The sequence below is a fragment of the Rattus norvegicus genome, chromosome 6 (assembly GCF_021556685.1).
Source record: "Rattus norvegicus strain SHRSP/BbbUtx chromosome 6, alternate assembly SHRSP_T2T, whole genome shotgun sequence".
Lineage (NCBI taxonomy): Eukaryota > Metazoa > Chordata > Mammalia > Rodentia > Muridae > Rattus > Rattus norvegicus.
In genome coordinates, this window is record NC_141539.1 from 81,474,024 (window position 1) to 81,492,703 (window position 18,680).

Genomic DNA, 18,680 nt, shown 5'->3' on the forward strand with positions numbered 1-18,680 from the left:
TTTCCTATTACTGTATCCGTGGCCGAGTAATTGGTTGGTTTTCTAGGCTGGGGTGAGCTTTGAGGCTGTGCTTCACATAGTAGTAAATTCTCAGCTTTCCTGAAATGTCTTATGTCTTCTCCCTTGCCTATTCCTGCCAAAGACATCTACATAGAAATTGGAATATCTTTTGTTTAGTAATTCTTCCATCCTGTGATGGCTGGCTCATGTGAAGTCACATAATCCTGCATGTGTGTTCTGGCACTAGACAAATTGTTTATGTGAGAAAACCACAGGGCTGTCCTGTTGCTTCGGAGGAAGGAGCACAGCAGTGTCCTGCTTGTGCAAAATACATGCCAGGATTCAAGGCAGAGGTTAAACCTTCATTTTATGTTGCAAAGACAGTTTATTAAAGGTGACTGAAGGAAGTCATTTGCATGTAGTCTGTCATCAAGATTCAAGCCCAGTTTTAATATGTTAATAAAAAGAAGGGTGGGTTTCCCAAAGTCACTTTTTCTTTATAACCTCTGGTGTCTGAAGTTTAAAACTCAGGCAGAAAATAGAACTTGAGCCAGGTATAAGCCATATCCTGGGAAGACAGAATCAGTAGGATTGTGAGCTCCGGAGGCCAGCCTAGGCTACATGACAAGACTGTCTCAAAAATTAGAGAAAATTGTCTATATATGTCTTCATTAAATACACAGAATACCACAGAGATGGGTGTTTTGTACGGTTTTTGAAGTAAATGAAAAACATAAAGACTGCACACTACAAGAATTAACATGTATCTTAATGTGCGCTAATGGGACAAGAAAGGAAAGAAAGGAAACTGGCTTCCGTTAAATTTTATCTATGACGATGGAATTTCTCTCCTCTTCTCCAAGTGCTTAGACCTAAAAAGCTGGAAGGTGATGTGAGGTCCACAAAAGTAGTCTAGGTTTCTCAGCGGAAGGAATTAAATAACTAAAGCCCCGTGTCTCCTGATGAGACTAATACCTGTCTGGAAGCCTTAAATAAGACACACTTTTCAACGTTTACCTCAAACCAGCAGATCTGCCTTCACTGCCTCCTTGCTAGATGCAAGAGTCTTCTGGATATGCCGCCAGACAGCTAGGTACCGTGCTTGAGAGTTGGGATAACCATGAGTAATTGGTGAGAAATGACCCATCCGCACCACACAGCATTGTCACTTAAAATGAACAGAAGCACCTTATGTCCTGTTTTTTAGATTATTCTTTATCTAGCAGAACTAAAACTTCAGCACATTCTTTTCCTAACTGAGAGAATGGGCTCCTGTTGGAAGCTTGGTCATGACCACAGCACCAAGCTAAACAAACTAACCAGAGATGTAAACATCTTTGACAGTGTTTCTTTAATCAGTCTCTCTGTCTCTCTCTGTCTATCTGTCTTTCTGTCTGTCTCTCTGTCTCTGTCTCTCTCCCAGACACACAAACACACACACACACACACTCTTACACCCACTCAGAAACACACACACACACTTATACACACACACACACACACACACACACACACACACACACACACACACACACACAGAGAGCCAATGAATTGATGATGCCTGTTTTAATTTCCATGCACTAGAAAAGCAGAGAAGCAAAGAAATGTTGGAGAGTGCTAATGAGGCAGGGACCCTGGAGGAACCTTGCAGCAGAGGGCACCTGCACCGGGTTGTGAGCAGTACCCCAGGGTGGCAGTGCCAGCACAAGACTTCTGCAGCCTGCTGTGGGGGACATAGTGTTCAGCCCAGGCTCCTTGATGTCCTTCTCTGGATACCTAGCGTGAAAGCCAATGGGGAGCTCCTCAACTGGGGGCTGGGAGGGAGGGATGAGTACTCTGGGCTCTGGGGTGGAGCACGACGTCCAGGATCGAGGGGGCCGGTAGCTAGGGCCACTGGGCAGCCGCCTGCCCGGCGCGCCCCGGATGCCTGGAGCTGGCTGGTGGCCTCCTGAGGCCGCGATGGAGCTGAGTAAACACAGCGCTGCGGGGCCCGCCCCACCTCTGCCCAGTCCGGGTCCTGCAGCGTCGCCGAGCCCGCTGGTGCCCCAGGCTGGACTGGCGGGCTGGGACCGCGCCCTGGTGCGGGTCCCTTAGAGCAAGCCTGGCTGTCCCGCCCCTCCTGGCTGGTCCCCTTGGACAGGCTAGAGCCCTGCTTTGCTCTTTTCGTTGGCCAAGCACAATTGTGTTATTGGAGATAATGAATTCAATCCCCATCAAAGGGCATTAGGCTTGCCCGGGCCTTGGAGTTGCTGGTGCCTTTTTTTAAAAACTAGAAATGAAAGGCCGAGGAGGAGAAGAAAAAAAAATTCTCTGGGGGAGCCTTTCCCCTGATCGCTGCTTTTGAAGTGAAGGGGCCCGGGCATTGTTGTTCACCTCGTGGCCCATAAGGCTGAAGAAAGCCCGGGCTTTTGATGGGCTGAGAACCGCCTCAGCAATGAGCACCACGTTGGGCCGCAGGCCTGAGGGCAGCATATGTCTCAGGGCACCCGGGCCCCGTCTGGCGCGCAGGACCGTGGGCCTGGCGGGAAGGAGGCTAGTCCCCGAGGAGCTGGGACTGGACCCAAGGCCAGTACCCAGAGGAGGAGACCCTGGGGCCTGCCTAGGACTGAGATCCAATTTGATGCATCCTTCGGATTTGGTGGAGTGGTGCGGGAGGTAGGGGGGGGGGGGTCCCCTTAGGGTATCCTTCAGGAGCTAGAACCGCCCTTCCTTCGGGAAAGTGGAGGTCTCGGTGAGGGCCACAGATCCAGCTGATCGGTGTCATTCTTTCTGCACCCTGGACCCTAGCATTGTTAGCTGAGTTCGACTGCAAAAGTGTGTACCTCGAAAAGGGACCGCTGAGGGTTTTCCACGGGGGTGGGGGGTGACGGACACTCGACAATTTTCTCACATAGTCAGGAGGAGGGCACCGGGTCACCTTTTCTAAAAACTTGTTGAAGGCATTTATTTTCATTGCCCCACATGGATCCATCCTCTCGGCCTTCCAAGCCCCCACACCCTCCTCTGGACTCTGGTCCCAGGGTTGGCCACCGAAACCCCTACTGCTCCTTTCAGGGCCCTCCCCACCACGGACCTCCTCCCTCTGCCCGAAGGATCCGGGTTATCCGCCCCATTAATATATTAGCCAGGCATAACACAAAGGAAGCGCGTGTCGGCAGAAGGCCTTGTGACTCCAGGGAGAGGCCAGAAAACCTGGACAATGTCCTGCCCACTTCACCGCTCAGTGCAGCCCCAGCCAGTGTAACCGCCTCCACCCGGAAAACGCCAAGCACGACAACGAGGGAGCGAGGGCTCTTAGCTCAGCTCAGCCTCTGTGGGCTTGGAGTTCATAACTGGGCGCCTAGGCATGGAGCTCAGAGCTTCCAGGTGGAACCCAAAGCTAGACAAATGTTCCCCCAGACGTCCCAAATACCTAGTTAGTGCAGAGAAAAACAGTGTTGGGGAGCACAGACGGTACAAGACACTTATTTCCTCCCTCCTGCGTAAAGGACTCTTACAATTACATCTATAAACGAAACAAACCTCGACAGAGACCCTTACAGTTTTCGCATTCAATTGACGTTTAAAAAATAACTCCTCGATGTCAGAGAAAGGGAAAGAAAGAAGAAAAGGAGAACCTCAGCCGAGGACGTGATTAGACGAGCAATAGGGCAGCAAACTTCAGAGGAGCCGGGAAATAAGTCCCGGCTTCGAGTTTCTTTGATTGTTTTCTATTTCCTGGCAATGCTTTGGAATGGAGGGAAGAATTTCCAGGTGGCTTCTCTTAGGTTCAGGGGTTTCTGGGGCCACCGACGTGTAATCCTTAAAAAGAGTTCGGGGAAGTAGAAGGCGACCTCATGAGTAGAACTTTGAATCTTGTTTTCCCTCGTGTCCCCGATCAGGGTCTAAGTCGGATTTCAACAGCATCTCACCTGGATTCTAAAGTCCGGAACACAACCCCTTCCGTCTCAGATTTTAAGGGATGATACCCTGCCTCGAAATTGCAAATCGCCTGCAATTTTAGCGCACTCCAAAGTATCCTGAAGTGGCACTTCTAAGCCTTCGCTCCCGGGGCTGCAGAGGAAAAGTGGACATTACTCTTAGGGAGTGTGGTCGTAGCTATAGTGATCGGAGACGTGAGGGAGAAGTTGGGGCAAGAAAGTCAGTAGGAGTGAATTCCCCCTTGGCCAGGTTTTAAAGTGTTTGGAATGAAACTGTGTTTTACAGGTGACAACTGAACTTCTCTTAGGTATTCTCCAGTTCCACAATGCTTCCTAAAAGGGCTGGAGGAAAGGGGGCGGGGGTGAGGACTGCAAACCCAGCTGTGCAAAGTTCAATGAATGGAGCTGGCCTGGGAGGGAAATAGAGAAATACCAACGGAATCATTATGTCCCAAAGTTAACTATTTGGACTTAAAGAAGTCTGTTGTTAAATGTATTCGACACACTGAATACTAACCTTAGGTGGCAATAAAGCTCGCTAATGTGGCTACTTTTTAAAATGTCCTCTCTCGGCAAAGGATTGACTCTAAGGACGTTATAAGCTCGGCTATGCTGTTCTCCCTTACATTCTTGGTCTTCCGAGACTCTTTTTACACTTTCAATTTGGGTAGATTTTATACCTAAATTTCAACATAATTTGATTACCTATTTAGGTCAGGTTAGCTTGTAATGATCATTTCTTCTTGCACTCAGTTACCTTGGCATTCTCTAACTGCGTTTGATTGCAAAACACATCCACAATCCAAGCAAATAGTTAATTTTCAAGACAATTTTTAAAACTTTATTAAATACATACAACATAATTTAAGCAATTTTATTTTCAATGAGGGTTTTCCTCTTGACATACTGAAGTGTCACATTAAAATACATTATAGCTAAATGTTCTATGATATTACTGCTAAATCAACAGAAAACCAATTGATCTTGAGGAAAGGTTAATTAATTTGGGCTACAGGTCTCCTAGTTTCGTCTGCAGTGAAAGGAATTTCTATTGATCACGGTAGGTTTTTTTTGTAAAGAAACTTAATAAGCATTTTCATGGAACTGAGATCAATATTTTAAATGCCAAATAACAGAATTTTATAATTTTATCATTCTTGGAATTCTCTTCTGTTGTGGCTCATTCAAAACGGTTAAACTCGAGAAAAAAAATGTTTAACAGTTTCAATGAAATCTGCCTTCTGAAAAAAGAAAAGAACTAGACAGGCATATGTTCATTTTACATCGCCTATTACTTCCCATCCATCTTTCTGCAGAGCGGGAGGCCACGAAGGGACAATAGAAATTGAATTTTATCTTTGAGATTTGAAGGTGATCTCGGCTGAGCTGCCTTCTGCTTGGGAAGGCTTCCGAGTCGTTTAGTTGCGCTGAATAGAACTTCTGTATCTATCTTGGGCTCTTTTTTGTTTTATTTTTCCAATCAATGTTTAAAAAGGTTTCAGAGCTGAGCTTCCAAGCACACGGTGAAAATAATTATTGAGGCTCCTCTCCCAGGCCCGCACTGCACTCACGGCCCAAAGGTTTTTCTGTGTTACTGTTTACTCCGCGGCGTGGTGAATCCCACGGCCCCTGAAACTTTCCACTTGGGTCAGTTGGAAGCCCTCCTCGCCACCCCCGCTTCTGACCCCTCCCCTATCCCGAGCAAAATTCCTAAAAAAAATCTGAGCTCCGGGCGTCTGCTGAGCCCTGTACGTCCACTTTCTGGAGGATGAAGCACGGGAGAAGAAATCAGGGGCCCGGGGTCTAAAACGGGGTGGGGGCGGAGGATGTCGGGGTCGTCGCAGGCGGCGCTCTCGGGAGGGTCCCTGTGCGCCGCTGGAAGCACAGATGTTTTCTTCCTGGCCCCGGCGCGGCGCCCTGGTCCGGCGAGCCGGCGTTTGTGTGTCGGGGTTTCCGAGGAAGGGATTACGCAGCGGGAGCGACTCGGCCGGGCAGGCCGCGGGGTGGGCCGGAGACCCGGCGCCCGGCCTCCTTTGTTGACTTTTTAGGTCTGTGGCTCAACAGAAGATTTATTCGCTAGGAGGGGAAAATGCCCAAACAATGAAGAACTAACTGCATTTGTCACCTCGGGATGCTTGCGCGGTCCGCTCTGCCCCCTCTTCCCCAGCAACCATCTGTCCCGGGCCCCCAGCCTGCGAGCATCCAGAGGCGCGCGTTGTCCGGAGGTGGCGGAGAGCGTAGACTCGGAACCGGCTCGAAGCCGACCCGCCGCTCTGGCTTCCCTCATCCCGCCTCGCCCGTTCCGAGGGAGGCCTGGACCACAGGCTCCTCTCCTCTGCAAACCCAGAAAACTCCACGAAGAGTCGAGGAGCAAGACCTAAGACCTACACAAGCCTGGGGGAGAAAGGGACCGCATCCGAAGTTAGACTTTCATTTCAGGGCAACATGAGAAAAGCAAAGGCCGAAGATCACGCTTTTGTATTACATGAGAGTTTGAATTTATTGGCATTCATTTATTTACCCGTGGTATGTGTAACTGTTGGGATCGAAAGCTTTTCCCGTCTTTGGGATATGCTTGATGTCCTTTAGAGGGCTAGGAATTAAGTTTTGAAATTACTCACGCAGCAATTTCTCTTCCCTCCTTTCATTAGTGGCAGAGAGCAAAGCAGGGATTTCTGGATTTTTCTCAAGTGGCTACGTGGCACCCCTTTTCTCATCTGGGGAGGTAATTACTCGATAATTAAGCGACTGGCACGGCTCTTTTTTTTTTTTTTTATATCTTGTCTGCAGTGTGGAGTACTGCGATCACAGTACAGGCTGCCCAAGTTCAAGCCCCGGTGAGGATGGGGTTCACACACACATGAGGGCTCAGGCAGGCCAGCCTCTGCTTCGGCTTGTGCTGTTATTGTTGGTGTCAATCCGAACAAGCCTTACAAAGAAATAGGTGGACTGGAAAGTGAACCTACTATCAAAGGAGATTAATGATTTTGTGATCTCAAGCAACTATGGGGTGTGAAGTTGCATTTCAAAGCGTCTTACAAGGCAAACAAGCCATCAGCCTTAAGTTCTTAGAAACAATATTTTAAAAATATCTTCACAAAACACAAAACAGCAGCTACCCTGAAATACTCACAAAGCTTCCCCGGCAGGAATGAATTAACTGCCCTCCTCCTCCAACTCTCCAAACTATGACAGCCAAGTTTTGTTTCAGGGTTCAGAGTCTGTGGTAGATAACTTAATTTTAGCAGCCACGGTTGCTATTTTATTCTTATTCAAATACTTCTAGAATTAGGAAAAATCGGGAAACGATCATTTAATTTCAAACCAGAAAAAAAAAATTAAAAAGAGACACAGAAGGCTCACCCCTTCCCCCAAAATAAACCCTCAAGAAAGCATTACTGGTAATAATTTTTTAAAACTCAGTTCTTGGAATAGTGTCAGATTACCCACCTGCTTTAATTGAATTCTTTTTGCTACATTTTACTATTACACATTGATTTAAGTTGTTTTATTTTCATTATACCCCTGTTTTTCTTTGATATTAAATTTCAGAATTTGAAAAACATCCCATTCAGAAGACCTATTTTGAATTCAAATTAAAGATCTATTTTGGATTTTGAGTGAAAGAGGAAAGACAGAAATTCTTTGTCGTTAACATGTGATTTATTTAAATTCCTTAACTGCAAATGATCAGAAACACATTCCACAGATTAAAATCGTGTATTATTTTTTGTTATTGAAATCAAAATATCTTAATTACAAATCACATCGATAAAAATTAACATTTTAATTTGTCATTTTAACCATCACTTAAAGCAATTTCGGCTGTAAAGAAAAGGAATAAACCATGCAATAAATTAACATTGAGAAGGCAATAATGAAACCCGTTTGTCTAACACTAACATCACGTCTAACTGTGGAAAGTGCATTAACACTGGATGAACCAATAGGATGGTAATAACTAAAATGGCCACAATTGGGATTTTGGAACTCCGGACCAAATTTTGAAATGCATTTCTTATAACTTCTGTCTCCTCGATAGTATGATACTTCCTTTTTCCCCTGGGGTTGGGGGAACCTTTAAATGGCATACATACACAAAGGCTAATTTTATACATGTGACCTCAGAATGACATGACCATGATGGCTCTCTGCAAAGCAAGGAGCAGAATTAGGAAGGAAGGTGGTTCCTGAAGAATTGGATTTCCAGGGTGGTAGGTGGGTGGAGAGGACAAGCGTGTAGGGGTTTCCTTGTAACTTGGTCAGGCAATTTTTGAAAACGTAGCACATCTATCACCTAGCTATTTCCTCTACGTGTTATGCAAAAGTGAACGAGGTCTTCATACCTGGGCACGATATTAAGTCCATAACATATATATGCATTTCATTTAAAGACGTCCGCTAACTGAATGCATCTGAAACGTAGGCTAAAAACAAATGGCCGCGATGGATGGAACCTGTTTTTAACCTTCCTGCATAATGGCTGTCCTACCTTTCAATGCTCTCAAGAGCCCCTACTGTCTACTTGTTTTCTTTACCTTTCCCATCTTTACTGAGTTAAGGATATCGTCACAGACCTGTAAACTCGTGTGGTGGGCCTAAGTACGGAGGAGGAGCAACAACAACAAAAAAAGCACAAACAAATATTTTACAAACTTGACCATCTTTTTAAATAAAGCCCTGCCACGGGACTAGAATGTGTCCACAGGGGAAGGAGTGAAAGAGGGGGAAGGGGCACAGGAGGAAGATTTTCTATATATACATTTATGGATCATTGAATGTTGCCAGAAAAAAAAAAACTGTTGGTATGGAGTCGGTAGTATCTGTAGGAATACACACGATGAGTGTTGAATACAATAATAAAGTAACAGTCCTTTGAACCGGGGAAAATTGTGCATGAAAAATAAAACTATTTGGAATTGTATTATGTGGTTCGTTTGGCGTGTGTGTGTGTGTGTGTGTGTGTGTGTGTGTGTGTGTGTGTGTGTGTGTGTGTGTTTGCTGTTGGTTTTTCTCTCCTGCTACCATACCAGGTTGGCCATGCAGACAAACCCTCAGTTCTGGGAGCTAGGAAGTATTTAGCACGGGTCTGGAATACACACCTTGGTAGTAGGCCGGCTCCAGGGCTGAGGGCTCGATGGGGCTCCTCGTGGCCACTGAGGCGCTGCCAAGGGGCAGACTGGCGGGCAAGGTGGCGCCGTAAGGAGAGTACTGCAGTGCCTGCTCATATGCCTTGAAGTCCAGCTTGTGCTGCTGCTCCGAGGAGGACATGAGGTTGTTGATGGAGAAGGGGTGGTTAAAGGAGTAGTGGGGGTCCCCTTTCAGGTGCAGCTGAGATTCGTGGGGTGCAAGGCCATGTGCCGGGTGAGAGGGGGGTACAGATGCCAGCGCCCCTGGCCCGGAGCTTATGGGGGGCGCAGATGAAGAAGCTGGAGACTTCAACTCCGAAGCGCCCCCTGTCGCCGTGGCCCCACTGTGGTCCAGAGTCTGGGGGCTGGCGGCGGGCCCGGGGGCCGGCGCGCCCTCTAGCTGGCTAGCCTTTCCGTGCACACCCCGATGAATGGGTGATTCGGCACTGGGGTTAACCGGGCCTGAGGGGTCTTTGCGGTTTTCTGGGACCCCCTTGGAGCCGCCGCCCCCACTCCCACCTCCGGCCCCCGGCTGCTTCTCACACTTGAAGCGCTTTTGACGGCGCAAGTAGCAGCCGTTCTCGAACATGTTGCCGGAGTCCGGGTGCAGCGTCCAGTAGGAGCCCTTGCCCGGCTTGTCCGGGGATCGCGCCACCTTGACGAAACAATCGTTGAAAGACAGTGAGTGGCGAATGGAGTTCTGCCAGCGCTGCTGGTTCTGACGGTAATAGGGGAAGAGGTCCATGATCCACTGGTAGATTTCGCTCAGCGTGAGCATCTTGCTGGGCGCCTGCTGGATGGCCATGGTGATGAGCGAGATGTAGGAGTAGGGCGGCTTGGCGTGAGGGTAACTGCGCTTGAACGTCTTGGCGTCGCCGCCGCCCCCCGCGCGGCTGCGGCCCAGATTGGACGGAGCGTACGCCATGGGACTCATGCACGGGTTCATGGCGGCAGCGTAGGGACCCAGGCCGTTCATAGAGGCCGCGGGCTGCGCGCCCATGGAGCCCATGCCTCCCGGGCTCAGCGCCGCACCCATGGCTGTGACGCCCGCCGCCGTCATGCTGTTCATGGCGCCTGCAGAGCCCCCGGGCATGCCGGCCACAGCACCCGGACTCAGGCCGGCCCCTAAGCCCGGGTTGGCGTAGGACATGTTGAAGGAAGCCGGGGTCATGTTGCCGCTCGTGGTCATGGTGTTCATGGTCATGTAGGTGTTCATGGAGTTCATGGAGCCCAGGCCGGAGTTCATGTTGCTGACCGGGACAGAGGAGTAGGCCTGGAGCAGAGACAGCGAGGGGAGAGGCCCCGAAGGGCGGGGTTAGTAGTGTGCCCCAGAGTTTGGCTGGCCTGGGGTAAGCCCGGGGCGAGCTAACAGCATTTCTACAGAGCTCCGGAACTCCCCAGCCAATGCAAACTGTTAGGCGCCCTTCTCTGACCATGCAAAGATGGCTTACACTGCAGGGGGGAAAATCCTAGCGCTGCAAGCAGGAAAGATTAATGCTCACAGAAAATATGTCCCCAGGAAGATGCGTAATCGCCTTACAAGCCTGGATCAGGGGCTGGCTTCTAAGGTCCCTTCATTTCATCCATGACAGGCTATATCGACCAGACCAGCCTAGACAATTTGCCTTTTGGCCAGGTCAATTTTGAAATTCCGAAACTAGAATTTATGTCTGAGCCCCTGCTTCTTCCCTTCACCCCAACGGGGATGTAGGTTCCACACAGGCCTGTTTGGGTGATCAACCGGGCACCAACTAGTCACCCACCCTTCGGAGGGCTGGCAGCCACCGCTGATCGCACAGCAGGATGCATTGTGTTGCCTGCTGTTAAACTCTCACCCATATTGGCCTATTTGCCAATATGACACCCCCCCATCCCAATTACTCATCTCCCAGCAACTGGCTTTGTCTTATGATCTGGTGCCAAAAGATGACTTTCTATTATATTTTGAAGCAATGCTTTCCACCTACTTGTAACGATAATATTTTAAAAGAAGTAAACTTATCAGTTCACTAAAGTTCTGGAAAAAATAAAATGAAAAAAAAATAAGCCTGAGCAACAGACCAACGCGGTGCATATCATTAACTTTAGCGTGACTTCAAGCTACACAAAACCCTGCTTTAATTCTGTTACCTGTTTGCAGTCTTCTGACAACTGAAAACTTTGGTAGCACAATTCACTCACACACACACACACACACACACACACACACACACTGATAGTTGTTGCTGCTCACACGAAAGCTTGGGTTTTGAAACTACATGAGCAGTACGGGAACAATTTAAAATTCCCAAGTGAAACTCCACTTACTTCCTCTTAATGCTATTCTGCTTCCTAATTCTCAGCTTTGAGACATAAGAAGGCTCTTTCCATAGGGGTCTTTTCTGGTGGGCCGAGGTGACTGCATCAAAATTAAACCCCTGAAAGTGGTCTGAGCTCCTACTAAAAAATGGTCAGCAAGCGAAATCTCCATCAATAGAAATCGAGAGAATAACCCGGTGGTTAGAAAACACAGAGTCCTGACATATAACTGCTTATCTGGTAATCTAACAGAAATTATTGACGTCCTTAAATTCATGTTCATCAGCAAATGTCCCATTTGGAAACATGAGATGGGCAGATTCGAAAAGAAGACTCCAAAAGATATGGTTCTCAGACACAGAATCGAATAAATAAATCGTCTTTTCGGATTCAGTACTTTTCTGTACAGATCTTAAAGTACCTTTTACTTTGGGATTTATTTCTAGTCCTCTCTCCAAGATCTGCACGAGACTTCCTCAGTTAAGAGCTTTCGATAACGGTAATTACACTTTAGAAGGTAATCGGCAGCTGTTTCTAGAAAAGTACTTTAAATAGGTAGTGGCCCTGCCTGTACCCGATTTTCCTCGCAATGCTTTTGTGCACAATGTAAAATAAACCCAGTGAACATGCCACTAAGGGGACAATGAAGAGAAACAGGTTCTTGGCCCCGAGTTCTGGAAAAAGATTCTATTCGCACTAGCGCCACCCAGCGGTCCTAGAGACGAACGACTATATACTTTTCTACAAACGGCTTTTGAAGAATAAGTTTTATAAAATTCAGAAATCATTCACTACAAAGAACCCCAACTTCTGCAGATCATTTTTATTTAAAGACGTCGGCTAATTAAGTGGCGTGACCGAGATGCCTCCCGGTAAGCGACCACCGACTCTCTTAGTTGCTCTTAACTCAAGTCAGAGCCCGCCGGCCAACCCGTGGCTCCCGGGGCCGGGCGCCGGCTCCCGCTCTCTACCGGGCAAAGGCTAGTGCTTCCCGGAGTCGGTGTTTTCAAAGCTCAGAGTTTCCTAAAACTCTCAGCTCCTTACAAGCGCCAGAATCCAGCGGGCAGTAGGCTGGCAGAGAGGCCGGGTGGGGGCCACCCTGGGAGCCGCGCCTCGGACAAGCCGCCCCCACGCCACTCGCCCCAGTCCGGGCGGGAGCCCACCTCGCCCGGGTCTCCCCGGACACCGACTCTGGGGACGCCCCGCCGCCTCCCCGCCTCTCACCTCCTGCGTGTCCGCGTAGTAGCTGTTCCAGTCGTTGCTCTCATGCCCTTCCATCTTCACAGTCCCTAACATCCTGGAGCCACCCTGGCCGACACAACTATCCAACCCTGTGCGGAACGACGGGCGGGTGCGCTGCGCGGGGCGGGGGAGGGGCGCGGAGCCGCTGCGGTCACCGGAGCGCTCGAGGGCTCAGCGCCACCCGGGCGAGGAGGAAGCCCGGCGCTGCGGGGCGCGGCGTGCGCGGCGGCGGCGGCGGCGGCGGCGGCGGCGGCGGCGCGGCGGGAGGGGGCAGCGCCGGGGACAGGAGGCGGCCGCGGAGCGCGGCGCCCGGCAGCGCCTCCGCGGGAAGTGAGCTGGCGGCCTGTGCGAAGCGAGTGCAGTTGGGCTGATGTGGATCTTACGTCGCTGGAGTGCCCACCTCCTCGTCCTCTCCCCATTTGTCCGCCGCACAAAGACGCTCGCACCTACAAAGCCCGAGGTGCACCTGTGAGGCGGCCGCCCGCCAGTCCAGCCGCCGCGCCTCCCGCCCCGCCGCGCCAGCGCCGCGCGCCCCCCGCGCCCCTCCCGCCATCCCCTCCCCCAAACCTGGCCCTCACTTTGTTTACAAAGCAGTGTAATTGGTTTAAGCCCCGCGGCTAGGGAAAGAAGAAAATGGGGCGGGTGTATCTGTGACCCCCTTTAGTAAAGGGGGAAAAAAAAAAGAAAGAAAAGAAAAAGAAAAATAGGCGGTGCCTGGAGTACAGGCCAGGGCTCTAGACCCGAGCTGCGCTGCCGGAGAAGGACCTGGGTGGTGGCGTCAGATCCCCAGCGCCAGGATCCTGCTCCCTGAATGACCCCGAGTTCCCTCCTAGAGGTGCTCACTACCCTGTGCACCTGACTACGACTGGGTTCTTGGTCCACACGGCTCCTCTGCTTCCCCGACCGATTCTTGACCCAAAGTTCAACCCTGGGAGACCACCCCCACTTCCCGGGCTTCGGGCTTGGAAAGGGGAAAAGCCCCACTTTTGACTGGTCACCCAGTCATCTGAGTCAGCCAAGCAGAGTGACGTTAGGCCGACCTGGGCTCCTGGCTAGCAGAACGGAGGCGCTGCCACGAAACTCGTACCTGCGGCTAAGAGCAGGTGAGTCACAGCACCGTTTTATATTTTTATGACATAACTTTTTTTTTTCCGCCTCAGTCCACTCCACTCCCCTTGTCATCTGCAGCGATCAGAAAGAGGAAGAAACTGAGCGCAGATGTTTGTGTGATAAGGCAGGCGGATCCTAGTCAAGCCTGCCTCTCTCTGCCCGGCTCCTCCTCCTCCCCCCCTTCTGCAGCCTCCGGGACCGAGCTGGAGGCGACCGTCTGGTTTCTGATAGAGAAAGGTCAGGGGGAGGGGACATCTCCCTAAACACCGGCATAAGCTGGGAGTGTATGGGCCTGGGTGCTGGAACGCATCTGCCGTGCTGAACGGGGTGCCAGCCTGAAGCTAGAGTCAGCTCTCAGTAGTGCCTGGTCTTCTCTAAGCTGGGCTAGGGTATTAGGCTCTCAGAATGTCCTGGGTGACTGTGGAAAATTCTCCCCCACTCAAAGTCTCTCACTTCCTTCAAGTTCTTCCCAGGTAGTGACTTGCCCTCTTGTCCAGCGGAAAGAGACTAACCAAAGAGGTTAGGGTAGATAGAGTTTGTGATAGGTTTGGAGACCGCGCTTACCTCCAAGTGACTGCAAGTGTTTGTGAACATGTATACTACCCAGTGAGTTTCGAAGTAAATGTGACTGTGTGGCCCTCCCTGTGTGCCTTGCTCTAGCCTGTAGGTGTACTAGATTTCTTTTGGAAGCAATAAAATAAACTTTAAAGTCGCCAAGAGACTAACATATTCTTGTTTTGCAAAGCTTTTTTTTAAAGGTAATTAATCTCATTCGAAGGAATGTGTTTTTACTTGTCTTCCAAATAGATACTCCCCCCCAACCCCTACCACGTGCTTTGTTCTTTTAAATCTTTCTTCCTTGAAATCTGGCAAGAGAATCAGGTTAAATCCTTGAACCAAATAAATCTCTTAGATCAGCAGGAGAGCAGAGAAGGTGAAGATGTGTAGTGAAGGAAATAAAAAAGATAAAAGCATTGGATTACCATCCCTTTTTGAATAAAAAGTGTGTGTGTGTGTGTGTGTGTGTAGATATCACATAAGCAAGGGAATGAGAGTGAAATTAAATCCCCCTGCAAAACAGCAGAGCAGACAACCCTCCCCAACTGCAGTTTGCCCTGTGTGACTGAAGTCACTCCCATCGGCTGTGTATGTGCCTGTGGATATGTGTCAGAAACTAATTCTTTTTGCAAAGTTCCCACCAACGGCAGGATTTCCATTTCATTTGTAAAGCACTGGGATGCTTAGCTTCCTCAGTCTGGTCCTGGGGACTTCCAGGGCTAAGACGCTTCCTTGTTCCTTCGTGGTTGATTCTCTGATGCCCTCTTGGCTTTTCTACAGCAGCTAGCATGACTTGGACGGTTTCTGTTGGTAGTAACAACTTAGTAATGGCTATCTATAGTGTATAACAAGTTGATGACTTTTGGGGGGGGCTGTCACGTGGAAGGAGTTAATTAAAATATCACAAGTCCTTTCATCCCATTTCCCAAATCCACTTTGCCCCCTTTTCAAGTCTACTTAAAAGGCGAAGGGGGCCGTTCATAGCGTGAGACCACATTGAAGTTTCTCAAAGGCATCGTCAAAAACCAAGAGTCAGATGGTACAGAATGGACTCTGCTTGCTTTAAAGCCTTGATCCCGGTGTTCTTGGGTTTGTGTCCCAACAACACAGCGCCTCCTGTATGTACGTTCCCGCAGCACCGCCGGGCTAGACTGGATTGAACCCGGGAAGGCAACAGGCAGCCAGGGGCTTTGATTCTGAGTTGACTGAAGCCACGAAGAAGGGAAAGCAGTACTTGGGTCACTTCTCTGCTTTTAGTGAAGGCCTTTGTGGACAGCTAACAAATTCAGTTGGTGATGTTTTGAGTGTACCAAGAGGCCAGTTTCCATCACGTTTAAAAGTAAAACAGTGGGGTCACGTCTTTGACTTGGCATCCCAGTAGCGGCGGGAGGGAGGGGGAGCGAAGGGCTATTGCCTTTGCTTTCTGGCTAGTTGGTACCCAGATAAGGAGTCCAAGCATCCTAAACCTTGTACGTGTCTAACATCTTTCCATCAGTAGGCCCCTATGCCGCAGAAAAACAGGACAATTAAACCTGTCTTCAGCTCTGGGGTTGGGGGTGGGGGGAACTGAGGGAACTGAGAGAGCGCAGGAGAAGGGAGCCACGTGGTCTCTTCTGCCTGGGCCAGGCCGAACTTGCCAGGGTCAGGATAGTCGGCCACAGCCTTGGGCACCCCAGGCAGCCTAAAGCCTAAAGTAAATCAAGGAAGCCCGTGCAGTCGGGAAGATGGGCTGCCCTGGTATTCGAGCCTGTTTCAACAGAGGAAGCGGCTCTGTCATTCCCGGAAGCCGATCTAGCTATAGGCTTAGGATCTGCTCAATGCCCCACCGGTAGCACAAGGTCCCTTGTCCGACTCTATCTTAGCCTGCCCTTCCCAGAGTGACCTAGCCTTTCCCGCAGCTAGTCACGGGACAGAAGGACACAGAGGATGCGGCATGAAAGGAGGAGAAAAGGCCATAGGATCCTGAGACCAACTGGTGCTTCTTTTGACGCTGGTGAATTTGGCTGTGTTGCTGAACTGAGGCGCGGACAGCGAGTAGGACTTTGAGCCTGGACCTCCTCTGTAGTGCCTGCTGGAGTCTCTAGAGAGCTCCCTCCCTGCATCTCCCTAGTTTGCCCCCTTTCCTTGCTTACTCTACCTCCCACTCAGGGCCTTGGCCAGGTCAAGGCCGCTGTGGCCCCAGTCACGCCAGTGCCCGGTGGTCCGAGTTCCTCCTCTGGGCCCCACCCCCTCAACAGATAAGAAGCTTAAATCCTCCTCCTGCAGGGGGGAATTAGACTCGAAGCAACTAAGACCTATGGTCTTTAACTGGGTTCAAAGCCAACTCGGCCAGAGACCAGCTTAAAGTTGCACCCAGAGGGCTGCGCTGGAAGCATGCGCTTGCTGTGTGGTGCCTTGAGGCTTCGAGGTGCGCAAGGCTAGGGAGGTAGCTTGGGTGCCTTCCCAGGGTACAGCCAGATCTAGTCACCGGTCGCTCAGCGGCTCTAACCAGCGGGAGCCACTACGACCTAGACCAGCCTCAGGGCAAACGTTCTGGTTCCTTCTCTTTCGTGCTCCTCTTTTTCCTTTCTGTCCTCACTCTTTCTTCTGCCATTAAATCTTCATTAAGGAATCAGTTCACTGCCTGCCCGAGGTTCGGTCTCCAGTAGATGATTGCTCTGGGTCCATCTGATAGGCCCAATCATCTGCTGTTTTGGCCCCGCACACCTATTCAGGTGTGCCTTTGCGCCACACACATGCACATTCAGGGCTTTCGGTTATTTTGTTTAAAACGAACAAAAACAGGCATTGAGTTTGTCCTTCTCTTGCTCCTTGAGTTGCCGCCAGGTTTCAGAAAGTCCCGGGAGTCCGTGATCTAGGTTCGTCCGCAGCAGCCGGATGTCTAAGCCGGAGCTGCTCCCCACCTGGCCTCGCCCGCGGGCGACAAAACCGTCAGTCTGGCCGTGAGAGAGCTTCACCTTGCCAAGATCAACTCACATTTTCATGTATTCAAATGAGAAATGTTGGGAAGAACTACTTGCCTCCATCGGCAAGCCACAGCCTTGGAAGGAAAAGTTAAGTCTCCCATCTTCCCTGGAGAAAAATATTTCTCCATCCCTCCAGGAGCGCTCACGTTCCTCTCTTGCACCACCCACGGTCGAGCCACATCTGTATCCCCACGGTCCTCATGAGATGCTTGTCCTGAAAATTAGCTACTATTCTCATCAGCTGAGCTGGTTGGAAGATTTGCTCAGTCACCAGTCCCTCTTTCCTGAGCCAGCCCTTCAAGTGTGGGGATAGGTGGGGCACACTGGCCTCTAATGAAAACACAAGAGGGTTCTGAAGGAAGACAGAAAATGATCCTTTCACATAAAGAGCTGGAAAATAAAGTTTTTTTCCGAGAACAGAAAGAGGTCCAGGGTGGCAGATATCCTACTGTGTGCCACAGACTAAACGGAGGGCTTTTTTTCCTGGCGTTTTCCACCTGTTGTCCAAGTATTTGGTCCGTTCTTGACCCTTCACAGGATAACAGTCCACGCTAAGGGGAAGCAGTCATGGAAGCTGAGGTCTTCGAAAAGTCAACGAATTTCACTGTTTGCCTCGTTGGTTGTAGCTTACATGTAATCCTTCCCTAAGGGCAGAAAATAGCCAAGTCTTCAGCTTCCTCCTGCCTGCCATCCACCCCACCAATCTACAGGAGTCCCCCACTTTCCACGCACCCCAGCAGCTTTCCCACATCCATCAGAACCCTCTGGAGGTTTAGCTTTGCTTATTCAAATGTGATGATCCTCACGGTTACCTAGTTCTCTATATAACTGATGATCTTGAAACAATCAACTAAATCATATCATGAGTTTACAAGAACAGTAACAAACATTGTTTGCCTGTCGAATTCGTGTCTCACCCCCCCCCCCAATTTCAAGACTAAATTACATGCACAAGTAAGGGAGGTTTCGTCCTTTGTCAAAATAAATTGATTGGTGGGTAATTTGGGCTTGTCGCTTCTGCTGTTTGCAGTAGCTCTCCTGGAGCTGTTTATCATGGTGACACAGTGACACAGTTATTTGTACTTTTAGGCTTTGTTTTTTGTCTCATGGGTCATGGAGCAAGGCCTAGCTCATCTAGCCTTTTCATTTCCAGTTTGTTTCCGAACAGGTAGCGTTGACCTTGGAGCCATTGACTTATGTGGGACACTGGTGACTTCCAGTGCTTCCCCAGTGGTGTGATCCGGGGGTTCTGAGGTGTTCCTGGCTCAGAATGAGGAATGTCTGCCCACTGTTGGACATTATGAATGGTAGCAAGCCCAAAGCAGCTCCCCAGAGTGAGAATTTAGATTTTCTCCAACTAACAGAGTATTAGCCTTTAGCTCCATGTCTTGCTACTGGGACCTGCTATGTTCTTAATGTTCCATTGCCCTTGCCCCTTTCTTTCTTGTTTGTTTCCC

At 49.8% G+C, this 18,680-nt stretch overlaps 1 protein-coding gene across 5 annotated transcripts in view; it reads right to left on the reverse strand.

Annotated features, from left to right (window-relative positions):
• Foxa1 (forkhead box A1) overlaps positions 1–12,945 on the reverse strand; it is a 35,777-nt gene extending 22,832 nt beyond the window's left edge. Inside the window, exons 1-4 of one of the 5 annotated variants that reach the window (XR_015621689.1) lie at positions 12,572–12,780; positions 9,023–10,322; positions 7,054–7,202; positions 4,735–6,314 (exon numbers count right to left, since the gene is read on the reverse strand). Coding sequence is in view for 4 of the 5 variants with exons in the window: in NM_012742.2 (NP_036874.2) it covers positions 8,988–10,322; positions 12,572–12,643 (1,407 nt within the window). In the remaining variant the exon portion in view is untranslated. 5 annotated transcript variants of the gene reach the window in all.
• Between the last annotated feature and the right edge of the window lie 5,735 nt (positions 12,946–18,680).